At 46.7% G+C, this 13,510-nt stretch overlaps 1 protein-coding gene across 4 annotated transcripts in view; it reads left to right on the top strand.

The window, feature by feature from the left end:
- Positions 1-12,974, top strand: part of LOC144944333 (protein Wnt-5b-like) — a 50,889-nt gene extending 37,915 nt beyond the window's left edge. For 3 of the 4 annotated variants that reach the window (XM_078872415.1, XM_078872416.1, XM_078872413.1), the window contains exons 3-6: positions 42-279; positions 3,120-3,367; positions 5,644-5,936; positions 10,910-12,974. In XM_078872415.1, coding sequence (XP_078728541.1) covers positions 176-279; positions 3,120-3,367; positions 5,644-5,936; positions 10,910-11,368 — 1,104 coding nt within the window. In that variant the 5' untranslated portion in view covers positions 42-175 and the 3' untranslated portion in view covers positions 11,369-12,974. The remainder of the gene's footprint in view (positions 1-41; positions 280-3,119; positions 3,368-5,643; positions 5,937-10,909) is intronic. The other variant, XM_078872417.1, reaches the window with a different exon arrangement.
- The last annotated feature ends 536 nt before the right edge of the window (positions 12,975-13,510 follow it).

Below are 13,510 nucleotides of genomic sequence, written 5' to 3'. Positions count from 1 at the left end.
GGAGCTTGCTGGCTGCATTAAGCCTTGTTCTCCTCTTACAGATCCGTCTGCGTCTCTCTGGAGGAGCTCGCCGACACGCCGCCCCACCCTCAACGGGCCCCTCCCGCGCTGCTGCGACTCCCGCAGAGAACGCACCTCTGCCCAGAGAGAGCCCTCCAGGGCTCGAGCAGTGACCATGGGTCCCCACAGATCTCCGCTCCTGCTGCTGCTACCCGGCTTCCTGCTACTGCTGCTGCTGCTACTCTGCCGCCGAGCCTGCGTGGATGCCAGCGAGTGGTGGTGAGTGCATCGTTAAGACGCTCCGGCGTTGATTTTGCCTGCACAGTGGCCAGTCGCTAGACGCCGCCGCACTTCGACCGAACTGTAATTATATTAAGGCTAAGAAACCACTGGTTACTGACTCTGTAACGAGCCGACTACATGTTAGCAAGCTGCCAAGTACATTGAAATGCTTCTCCGTCGGCACAATCAGCATCTGTAACCTTGTTGAAAGGGGAAAATTCGGATAAAAAAATACCGTGATTTTTTTTTCAAATGTCATAACTAAAATGGTGTAATTATATTAAGGCTAAGAAACCACTGGTTACTGACACTGTAACGAGCCGACTACATGTTAGCAAGCTGCCAAGTACATTGAAAGGCTTCTCCGTCGGCACAATCAGCATCTGTAACCTTGTTGAAAGGAGAAAATTCGGATAAAAAAATACCGTGATTTTTTTTTCAAATGCCATAACTAAAATGGTGTGGGTGCCCGTTCGCCCACAATACCCACGGCCCCTGCACAACACCTCTGCCACCGCCACCACCGGCAGCCACAGTAGCAGGGGTGAGTTACGATCCTGCGCCTTTCGTTTATCTTGGGCTCATTGACGCCCGTGGGGTGTTAACTTGACATCCGGCTGTGGCGTGACACTAGCAAGCCACCCGCCAAAGGGAATGTCATTTATTATGCTTGGAAGTATTTCAGAATCGTCGTCACGTGCAAACTCCGAGCAGGGTTTAAAGCCTACCGAGGCATGGGCGGACTCAACTATTTTAAAACATTTTCTCGGCAAAACAGTGGTCCAATGCAATGAATACATTTTGTCATTGGTTTAAAATTTAAACTTGAATATGGAGCCTTGTTTAAATATTACTTTGCATCTCTGTATGCAAGCTCAGGGCTTTGGGTAAACTCATGACCTGCAGTTCTCCGAAGGTGATGAAAATTTTGTGCTGTTTATTCAGTAGCCTTGGAGATGTATTTGTTGCTGTTTTCCTACACATACCTAATATCCTTGGGATGGTTAAAAAAAAACAATTATGCATTCAATTAAATGCTCTGATTGTATCAAGTATTATAAATGTTTTTAAAACAGGGTACTGCATTTTTTCTAAGTTTCCCTATTGCAGAATTATGCTTATTTTCGTAGCCATCTAATTTCATATTAGACTACAAATCGCAGAGATAGGTCAACTTATCTTAGGGGTGCATGCAATCCAAAATAAATATCGCGAGTGGTTGTTATTTAAAAAAGAAAAACGTTGAGGCAAATGTGTTTCGCCACCTCTTTTACTGCACGGGGGCACACAGCGTGTAAACTGATACAAAACATTCTTCGTCAAGGTACAGACGGGCGTATTGGGTGCGTCCCATGGACCCCCCCCCCCCACAATTGCGCACTCTAATCACTCTCAGCCTACACATGGCGAGAGATTCTTGTTTTCCCGAGCGCCACGGTGTGATATTTAAGAAGTTTTATATTTCAGGTTGCCGCTCGGCGAATGCGTTCCGATACGCGAGCCGGCTATTTCAGGTCGCTGGCAGAAGCTGCTGCCTTTCTGCAAGCGTGTTAATATTTCAATGTCTGCCTCCACAAATTGCGCTCAAGTCAAGAGGGCTTGCTGTGTACATTCGAGCACGCGAGAAGTACCGAGGGACTAGGGCTTCGTGATCGTATTTGAATGAATTATTCAACGCAGATGCTCTGAATTGTAAACTTATTGACTCCGTGAAAGATGTCATCCCCCCCCACCCGCCCACCTCCCCCGTCAGTGTTACTCTGTCAAGATCTATTATTTAAAAATATTTATTTATTTGCTAAATGATTTAGCGCGAAATAATGAAAATTGTATTCTCATTGGAATGTTTGTTAAAGCAGTGATATATAGTAGAGCCACTGGATATGTGTCTTCTTGGTGTGTTTTAATTGTGTACACAGCATACGCTGCTACGGTTATGGTCAGCACAATGGACCGGCAAAAGAGGTCGCCATTTCGATCTGCCAGCACGACAGTTGTGACAATGGAGCAATGTTCTTAAATCCACCCCCACGTCCAACCACACAGGAGCACACGTGGGTACACAGACGTTAGTCATTCAGCAGAACGCGCGTGGCAGGTAACGTGTGGCTACTCACACGCTGCGCTACGAACCCGGCCACCCGAGTTCAATTCCCGCTTACGGACAATACCCGTGATGATTATCTGAATCGGTTCTGGGGATTCCCTAGGTCGACTCAGCCTAAAATGAGTACCTTGAGCAATGTGTAAATATAGCCACTGGGAAGACAAATGCGACCGGGCATGGTGCTGGCTACCCACCCCCTCGTGTGCCGTTCCGGTCTTCATAGGTACTCGCTAACAGCACTTGCTCCAACAGAATGTGAAAGCTATATGGGGAATATTTGTCTTTGTACTCACACATCAATCACTCACTTGGCATTATACACAGGAATCATCACCCTCTACTGCCACAGTAATGCCCCAGGTTACCCTTGCAAATGAGACTATTATGGTCTCTTGTGTTCTCACCTGTTTAAACAAAATACACTTGATCTTGAAACCTCTTCTAAGGTGTCCGAACAGTATGGAAGAGTAGGCCAAATACCCTATAGATCTCTTTCGCCTGTCTCCAGTGGAGGTTATTCCGCTAAGAGTGTCTTGATGGAGCAATTGCATGACGGCACCTTTACCATTACTTATAACACGGCAATGCAGTCCATTTCTGTACCGTGTAAAGACGTGCCAAAATATTCACACAATTTAAATAAGAGTAGCTCATATTACCCTCTCGAGGCTGACTGCTGACCATCTTGACCCCGTGTTTCCGTATGTCGTTCCGCGCCCTGCCCGGCAAGGTCGTTGGCCCTGAATCCTCTACAGCGCCCGGAGCTGTACCTGCTGGGCGCCCAGCCGCTGTGCTCGCAGCTGGTGGGGCTGTCTCAAGGCCAGCGCAAGCTGTGCCAGCTTTACCAGGACCACGTGGTGCACATCGGGGACGGGGCACGCCTCGCCATCCGCGAGTGCCAGCACCAGTTCCGTAACCGCCGCTGGAACTGCAGCACCGCGGACAGCGACTCCGTCTTTGGGCGGCTCACCCAGATAGGTCAGTCGCTCGCTCACTCAGTTTCATTTTCATTTACCCGCTCACCTACTTGCTCACGCGCCCAGACACGTACCCTCCCTCCCTTTCACTCACTCACTCACTCACCCTCTCACCCACTCACTCAGCCCACCATCCACTCGTACTTAGTCACTCACCCACCCAATGAACCACTCACTCAAAAGCCCTCTCACTCACTCACTCACCCTCTCACTCATTCATTCACCCACCACTCACTCATTCTTCTCATGGAACATCAGAGGGGAACATGGCTTACAGTGTCACCTAGCAGGATGAGAATCCCAGCAACCAGCAAAGCCTAATGATTAATCCCCACAAAGATTGTCACAATTACATTTTCAGCCGTCAAGATTGGTTTGTCAGTTGTCTCAGCAAAATTGTCAATTGAAGTCACCATTAGATTCTAGTATCAATTTCTACTTTTGTCTAATTTTCACCATTATATTGTATTGTTTCACATTAATATTTATCTTGGTCGTACATCGTTGTTCACTCCATTGACTTGAATGCCAAATTAGTATAAAATGCGCATTCATCATAAATAATAATACATTTATTACTGACAATTACGTGCACATATATTGTGAAAAAATCTATTCAAATCGATGCATCAATTCATCGATACATGCTAAGGAGCATAAACCATCATGCGATGAGAGTCACTGCATCACGCCCTTTCAGATTCGCTTCTGTGGCCGTCTGGAATGCTCTTCTTTCTGATACGAGGAAGCCATTGGAGCTATGCACTCTCAAATAATCTAGATTGAAAGCTAATTTCTTGACAACTGCTTTTTGTGTATAGTTTGCTGTCCTTCCCCTGCACCTTGAGTTCTACATACCTGCCCTTTACCAAGAACATAGTCTGAATTAACAAGAGTGGTTCCTTAAGCTGACTCCTGAAGGTGGCGGAGGGAGCTCGACCGCTTCGTAATGCGGAGCGGGAAAGCGTTCCAGATTCCCTGAGCGAGTATAATTTAGCCAAGCGGTAGTTGCTATGCATGCCTGTAATCAAGCACTGTTGAGCTGAGGAATGGTGGATTGCACAACTGTTGTCAAACTCCCTTTTCGTAGCCGTTGAGGAGGTGCCATACTCTGGCTTGCAAGGAGCAGGCTAGAAGGCAGATGTGGACCTCGCTTGTTCCGTCTGTACGAGATAGTGATTTCCCCTCGGTTTCCTCACACCTATAAACATTCATTAATTGGCCCATAACACCTTTATCTGGGTGCCACGGTGGTAAGATGTTAACTACCTCGCCTGGTATACAGGAGTGCGTGGGTTCAATCACGACCCCGACGCCTGTATATTTGGAGTTTGCGTCTCTCTCCCCGTGGTCGCGTGGATTTTTCTCTGGGTCCTCCAGTTTTTCCCTCCACCTTCATAAACACGCGTTAGCGTATTTGGCTGCTATAAATCTCCACGGAAGCCACTTCGTGGAGCTATCATTTATGGCCAGGTCACTTCCGAAAAAGAGCTGTATAGCACAGTGGGCATTTCCTGGTAAAGTTATTTTTTTTTACCTTTATATGTAGAGGACCGTAGAGCTTGGGCAATTGTTGCTACCGGCCAGCCTCGTGGCTGCTGCCTTCCTGCTTGGCTGTGGTTCCTCCGCGCACCTCCGAGTCGTCTCTCTATGGGAGTGAATACCGGGCAGTGTTGCATTACAAGTCGAAATTATTACACTATATTGGCCGTTATTATTGGCTGCACTACTGGAGAAGGCATGATGAGAAGTCATGGAGTTGCGAATGTGGAGGCACAGTAAAGAGAGCCAGAAAACTGGACAATCATCTTAAGGTCTACCCACAAGCCAAATGAGTGACATTCTATGTGTCCTGTGAAGTCACGGGATGAAGATGTTGCCATTAGAAAATCTCACAGCTCGCAATGCACTGCCTGGTATCAGAAATTAGCGTGTAGCATACCTCTAGTGTAGACGTTTTATATGAAACGAATGACCGTTTCGTACGTGTCAAATCAAAGCATTTTTATTATTTATGAGTGCTGGGGATAAACTAAACTCAGAGAATACTAAGTTAAATACCGTAATACCTCTTCATTCACGGATTGGTCTTCCGCAAAAAAGTGACTATTCGCTTGAAGTTTTTCCGCGCGCATTTTCCGCTCGACCATTCGCGTTTCGGCAACACTGCATCACGGATACCGGGGGCGGGCGGGCGGGGGGAGCTGTTACCTGCGCCCAACAAGTAGTGGATCGCAGCCCCCAAACACGTACGTTGCGTGCAAATGCTCGGGGCAGGGAGCCGCGAGACGGCGTTCGCCTACGCCGTGTCGGCGGCGGGCGTGGTGAACTCCGTGGCGCGTGCGTGCCGCGAGGGAGAGCTGGCCACGTGCGGCTGCAGCCGGGCAGCGCGTCCGCCGGACCTGGAGCGCGACTGGCTGTGGGGCGGCTGCGGCGACAACCTCGAGTACGGATACCGCTTCGCCAAGGAGTTCGTGGACGCCAGGGAGCGCGAGCAGCACTTCGCGCGCGCCTCCGCCGAGAACGCGCGCGCGCTAATGAACCTTCACAACAACGAGGCGGGCCGTCGGGTGAGTCGGTGCTCTGTGGGTAATTTGCCCTTGTTGTTGTGGTTGTTGTTGTTCACTTACCTGCCCACCCACCTGTTTTTGCGTTTAGTTTGTTGTTCTTCACGTGCATCTCTAATTCGCACGGTTGGCTATGTACGGTGGGAAATAAGTTCCACATACATGTACGTACATAGCCAGTCGCTCCCACCCACCCGTCCACTCACCACCCACCCACTGATTCATCAACCACCCACTCACCCACCCACTCACACACCCACCCACCCACTCACCCACTCACTCACTCACTCACCCACCCACTCACTCACCCACCCACCCACACACCCACCCACACACCCACCCACCCAACCTCACACCCACTCACCCACCGACCCACTCACTCACCCACTCACTCACTCACCCACTCACTGACCCACCCACTCACTCACTCACCCACCCACCCACTCACCCACCCACCCACTCACCCACCCACCCACCCACTCACCCACCCACCCACCCACTCACCCACCCACCCAGGAGCTAAATGTCAATGTCGAGGTCTGCCAGCTACGACAAGAGGGCTTCAGGCGAGAGAGTTCGTGTAGTTTTTCAATTCCTCTGTTGAAGGAGTGCAGACCACACTGGTTTACAATGCGATCCGTAGCAATGGTCATGCATTACTGACAAACATATTAATGCGTTACTGATCACAAGCCAAATACCCCCACAAAAATAATACTTGCCTCTTGACTACTACAAAAACTACAACGCAGGACATGTATCGGGCGCCTCTTGTAAAACCAACAGAGTCATATATCTCTGTTTAAACAAAATGCATTCATTAACAGTGATACATTACTGACCACACTGTTGTTGCTGATGTTATTGACAACTCCAGTAAAATGGTGTGGTAGAGACAGGCCACCTGAATCGCAAATGAGATCATCCCCCAGGTGCTGGGTTTCCTGTTCGAAATAACAATGAAACAACTTAACACGTTCGTTAATAACGCTGCGTTTAAAGGAGAAATGTACATCTATAATCGGCAACGTTTTGGGCAATGTCCCTTCTTCATAATGAAGGCAGTGTTATTGACGAATTTGTGTTTTTATATATGTTCTGGTGTAGCACTGCCAAACGCAGCAGCATCACCAAATCAAGTTCGTTCCTTTCTCAGTCCGCTTGTCCTGGTGAGGGTCGCGGCGGTAACACGTTGTGTAGGGCGGTCCAGACCTCCCTTTCTTGTTATTATTCCTCGACTCATTAACACGGGAAAGGCTCACCGAGTCCCCACTATTTTTCTGGAGGGATGTTGCTAAGTTTGTGCAGTAGGGGGCGACGATCTCTGTGTGTTTCTCAATCAACTAAATTTCGAGTAATTTTTACAAATTGAGACCAATTTGTACCAAGACGCTGGCACGTAATATTATACAACTAGTGGTATTGGTCGTCATACAACGGGTTCGTAAAATTTTAATTCAATGAAAAAGACTAAAATGTAAAGATTGTATTGAATTCATTTAATCAAACATTTCTCTATATACAGTATCACATTTGGTGTAAATTGATGATCATCTCTCAAGGGTTTACCTTGAGATGGATTTTGTTGAGTCAGCGCTAACGAATTGCTAGACGTGTACCATTGCATAATCCCTTTTTTGGGGGGTTGAGATTTCGTATCGGCATTGCAATGGTTCCTTTTTTTTCCAAAACAAATTCATGAGGTGGCATTCCCTGAAGGTGTTAGTGGAGTGGTGCAAGACATTCTACTGGATAATGATTTGGATGTTACTCGGATCTACGTCGCCTACCCAGCGTTACATACAGCGTTACAGTGTCAGGCATGAGGCACAGATCATCAAAACTACATGCACATTTTTTGAAAAAATTGATTATTCTTGTAACAAACTAATATTTAGTTACAATTTTCATATAATCCTCTCATGAAAAAACAAATATTGCATGATAATCCACGTAGCCTCCCCAGCGGGTATACACAGCGTACAGAGTGTCAGGCGTTGGGCACAGATCACCAACACTGTATATAATGAAAGCATAATTTACATCGTTGATGCCTGAAATTAGTGGCTTTGTTTTCGAGTGTAAACCATCTCCCCTTATCCACAACGGTGAGCTGGGTGTACGACTGACAAGAGATCTTCGTTTTTGTTGTTTCACCTGCCATGAGCATGAGGCCCGTAAACATGCAACGTTCACCCAGCCTTGGCATGTCATTGAACCCGTTGGACCAACGTTGGCAAAACATTCCATTGTTTCCTGGGCGCACAGGATTACAAGCGCATATCGCTGCGTTCCGACGTCACGTTCCAAATTTGTCGAATTAAAACAAATTTTCTTGCAAATTTACCAGGTTGGAAATATACTTATATGGTTTTTTACCCTTCTATCTGGCAACAAAACTGACACCTTTTTTTTACAAGGAGTCATGTTTACATAGACCACAATACCTGCAGTCATAATGCAAACAAAAAACATAACTCTGATAATGTATGCACTGTCCTTGAAGTTGATTGGTCCACACCCGAGACAGCTTTCCTTAGAGCCTAGTCTCACATGGGTTGGACCGGATGACGCCAAAAGGCGCACAACTCAAAGACAATGCACCATCAGAGTATGAGAGCTCGGGGTAAGCATTTACACCATTGGAACCTCATTTTCCAGTAAAAATATGCTAATTGTTTTTTTACCCTCGGTGGAAATATACTTATTAATTATCGCCCTCCACCCCCCGTACTGCGATAATTTGGCAGGGCCATCCTGAAAAAGAGCCATGAGACTCAGTGAGACTTTCCTGAGAAAATAAGCAGAAAAATATTAATATAACGTCCGAATGAGACCATAATTGTTATATGTATGTTACTGTATGTTGAACTTCTTTCGCACCGTACGTAGCCAAGCGTGCAAATCGGAGGTGCGGATATGATATGCTTGTTCATACATTGAAACAAAAAATACCCCAAGTAAGCCGATAACACGATAACACATGCAGTTTCATCTTTTGTCATAACGTGTCATCAATTCACATCATTACCTGATTATTGCCCAACGGAGGTGTCAATACACAATGCGATAGTGCGTGAGGGGTCCGCTACAGAATGCATAGCTGGGATCGCCGTGGGCTATTGCCAATTGTGAGGAAAGCTTAAAGTGAGTGGGGCCGCATGAGGATTAAAGGACGCTCTCTAAACCCCCAACTCTGATTGGCTAATCGAGGCGCTTATAGAAACGTCCCAAAATAGGACTACAGAGTTCTTGCTGCCTTTCTACTTTGCTGGTCTGTGGCTTCTCGTGCTTGTAAATAATTCTGTCTCTCCCTGAGAGTGAATGTTGATACTTCTACTGATGCTCCTGCTGTTGTGGAGTGACTCGTGCAGGCAGCTTATGGCTACAGGGTTTGGTAGTACGTGTTGTTTATGTCGTTTATTGTGAAAATTCGGTCACAGTTCCCATGAGCACTGTTGCATTGCTTTTATGGCTTTATTTTGGTGATTTCTAAAAGTTTTTTGGTTTGCCCATGTTTTTGTTTGTTGTAGTACGGAGTTAGACTGATGGCCTTAATCTAAGTTGTCTTGTGGTTGTTGTTGTTGTTGTTTGACTTGCATCCCACTGGGATTTTTACACACAGCGTTGGTGTACGGTGCTTTTTTTCTGGAAGACTTTGCAGTTTTTTCCTGGATTTTTCTGTTTGCGCATAGTCACTTTAAGATGTTTTCTTATTCATGTTTTTGTCTTTTGTTTTGTTGCGGTTGCACCCGATTCATGAGCCGAATGGCTCACAGGGCTACACCAAATAAACTGAAACTGAACTGAAACTGCTAACTATGCAAGTTACACATTGTGCATTATTAGTACGATACAGTAAACAGAAGAGTAACACTATCGCAATGTATTGGGAATACGTACAGTACTCAACATTGTTCAACAGGGGAGAGCCCTACACGGTTACGTACATACTGCGATGTTTTTGATAATAATAATACAGCACTGCACCCTTCAGAAACTACTTAATTCCACTGATGGATAAAGAGGCCCTTCAGGCAACGTCACTTGCAGCGCTTGTTTTTACCATACTTGCCCAGTTGGTGAAGGTGGATCCCGGAACCGATTTAGAATTAACTTGATACTGATGTTGACCGTGTAATATGAAAGATAGCTGTAGTCATGAACAAACATTTATCGTGGGTCATTTACAGAACATGTTCAATCATCAACTCAATACATTCCAAAACGTATTCATGACTCACAAGACAAAACATTATGAATAGTGCACCACGGGACAGTGCACGCCTTGTCCCTTATTGAATGCATGTGCTGTGGACAATGTCTGTAGGTGCCTCTGTAAGGCTAGCTTGCAGGGGAGAGCGCATGAATTCATGCTTTGAGCAATGTGAGCCTCGACGGGAAAAGTGCACAATGACACGCTCCGAGTTAATCAGTTCCTCGTGGGGATGCAATGTGAATTTGTGCTTGAATTGCAAACGCCGAGGGGTAATGATGAACAGCTGGGGGGGCTTTGAATCGGGCATTGTGGTGAGCGAGAGCGGAGATGACGGGCGGTAAAGTTCCCTTTTCCAAACATTAGCGAGTGGATGGATGCAGCTTCAGCAGTGGCCCATTTAGCAAAAATGCAAACAATTACAGACTTTGTAGCTGGCTTAAATTATTCATGGAAATATGCTTTATAGTATTATTATTTCATGCATTTCCTTTTTTTTAGAGCATGGTAATAGCGTATTCTGGGTTTTCTTAAGTCACATGTTTGGAATACGGTCAATAGAAAAGTGACAGGACATTTGCCGCATGTTTCAACTCTCATACAATGCCTCGGCGCAATATTCATTTTCTACCCTTCTAAATGACTCGAGAGCATTCGTTTCCCTCCCCTCCGTAATCCACCTCAATGCCCTCTCCCTTCTCTCCCCCCCCAAAACTCCCTAAACCCTCGTGCGTGACACCCACCCCTCCACCCCCGCCAGGCCGTCTACCGCTTGGCGGACGTGGCTTGCAAGTGCCACGGCGTGTCGGGCTCGTGCTCGCTCAAGACGTGCTGGCTGCAGCTGGCCGACTTCCGCAAGGTGGGCAAGGAGCTCAAGGAGAAGTACGACAGCGCGTCGGCCGTGCGCCTGGGACGCCGCGGCAACCTGGAGCCGGCCAGCCGCAAGTTCAGCCCGCCGTCCGTCGACAATCTGGTGCACGTGGACGCGAGCCCGGACTACTGCGTGCGCAACGAGACGACGGGTTCGCTGGGCACGGCAGGCCGCTCGTGCAACAAGACGTCGGAGGGCATGGACGGCTGCGAGCTCATGTGCTGCGGCCGTGGCTACGACCACTTCAAGGCGACCGTGGTGGAGCGCTGCAACTGCAAGTTCCACTGGTGCTGCTACGTCAAGTGCAAGAAGTGCACGTCGGTCGTGGACAGGTTCGTGTGCAAATAGCGGCGGTGGCGGCGGCCGTTTCGGGCTCCGTTCCTCGCTCATTTTCGGACTTCCTCCACCTCCTCGCCGCAACCGCCACCCGACTCCCAAACATGACCCCCCCCAAAAAATTGCCTGCCCTAGACAACCCTCCCCAACCCTGCCCGCCATTCCCCAACTCTCTGCGTAACCCACGACCGCCACTCCTGAGCAACTGGAGCAGAACAGCGCAGGAGAAGGGAGGAAAGAAAATCTCGAAGACTGATGTTGTTCTTGAGCGCTTGCTCCCGTCCAAGCAACTGAAGCAAATCTGAGAGAGAAAACCCCAACAGGCAGCTTGAATGAGCTTGCACACACGTGCCTCTTTACTGCCGGATCGCGGCTGTGCTCGTCATGGATGGACATTGCGAGTTGCGACGTGGGAGCGGATATTTGAGCACTGGCACGTGAAGAAAGCTTTCATTTGAGAAGTAAGAAGAGGGGAAAAAAATACTTTTTATTTAATTGCGGCCAGGTGCATACACACAAATACACAACGAGTTGGGGGGGGTTTGGTCATGTTTGTACCCCATCAGTGGACAAACTTGCAATGAGATGGTTGTCCTAAATTTTTCAAAAGCTGGAAAATGCTTGGAAATAAATGGGTATATATGTATTGCCCATTGTAACTGAAAATGTTTAAATGGTAGGTTGACAAACCAAAGAACATTCTCTGCTTTTTTTCATAAACTGTTTGTAAAGCTGAACTATCATATTAAGTAATTAAACAATCTATAAAATATATATTCTAGCATAGACCAAAGCCTTATTTTCTAAAGTGAAACGGTACGGTGGTATATGAAACGTTCCTAGATTTATTTCACTTAATAGACCAGAAGAGAATCCCGAATCGTTTTGCATCCCCATACCAAACAGCAATAGCTGGCTTTGGACTCAACACAACACCGCGTTAATACAATCTACCCCATGTGCCTTTGTAAATAATACGGTTCCGAGGATGATGCCTTTCCTTGACTTGCACTGGGGTAGCCAGCACTTCTCGCTGTTGCGTGATAAACTTTGTTAGTTCCTTGGGACTTGTGTAATTTGTGCTATCGGGGCTTGCAAGACAAAGTTGTGGTCCTTTGTGGTTTCTGTTTTTTTCTCCCCATTTTTTCACGCGCACACATCCTTCCAGCGCCCTCTACAAGACAAACCGGGCAAACACGAAACACGTAATAAAGGAATGGCAACCCGTTATTGCATCGCAAAGAATTGACGCGGCGAATTTCATTTGTTTGGGTTGTTGTTGTTGTTGGGTTTTTTCACGGAGACAATTGTTCAACTTTGAAACTCAGATTGATTTCAGTAGCCTATGTGTGTACGTGTAAGACCCATTGCAAGCTCCTCCCCCCACCCCCTTGTTTAAAGCTTGGATGATGGAATTGTGCCAATAATGGGTTAGGCCTGCCACTGCATGTTAAGTGCATTTTATTTATTTGTTTAATGATTATGCATTCAAAGTACAGTAATAACGTGTTTGACAAGACACCCATTAAATGGGTGATGGATCCGTACAGCACCGTACGCCTATCCACCGTTGACTTACAGACGCACATTTATTTTTAATAATGCATGTAACCGTTTATTTATTTATACGTGGATTCATTGTGGTCACCTTTAACGCTACAAATGTATAATTTCTTATCTATATTTTGGATACTTATCGACAATAAAGGCGGCAGTAGGATACGATTTAGACTGGACGACATCAACGGGACTGTACATCGTCATCGCTCACAGCGGCACACAACTTCAAGGATATGCCAAAAGATGCAGCATTGTGGAGCATGAATAAATTGTTTTGGCAAATAAATAAATATAGCTACTTATTGACCCAACCCATGGCTGTGTGACAGTCAGGAATTTATTTCTGTAGTGTAAATGCTTGTGGTGTGTGGAGTTTGATGATATTCCATGGTGGACATACTACACGGTAAGAAATTACAGTATTAGGCTTGTGGATGATGGTGGTGGTGGTAAGTGTGTGAACTGTTTTCCTTCGATTAACATACTCTACGGCCATTTGTTAATCCATTGCTGGATGAAAGCCTCCCAATGCCATGTTGGTCAATGAGGACCACCCATAAAGGTAGGGGAGGGTCTGCTAGCTAGAGTAATAGT

The sequence above is a fragment of the Lampetra fluviatilis genome, chromosome 34, assembly GCF_964198595.1.
Source record: "Lampetra fluviatilis chromosome 34, kcLamFluv1.1, whole genome shotgun sequence".
Lineage (NCBI taxonomy): Eukaryota > Metazoa > Chordata > Hyperoartia > Petromyzontiformes > Petromyzontidae > Lampetra > Lampetra fluviatilis.
This window is presented reverse-complemented; position numbering and strand designations above follow the sequence as displayed.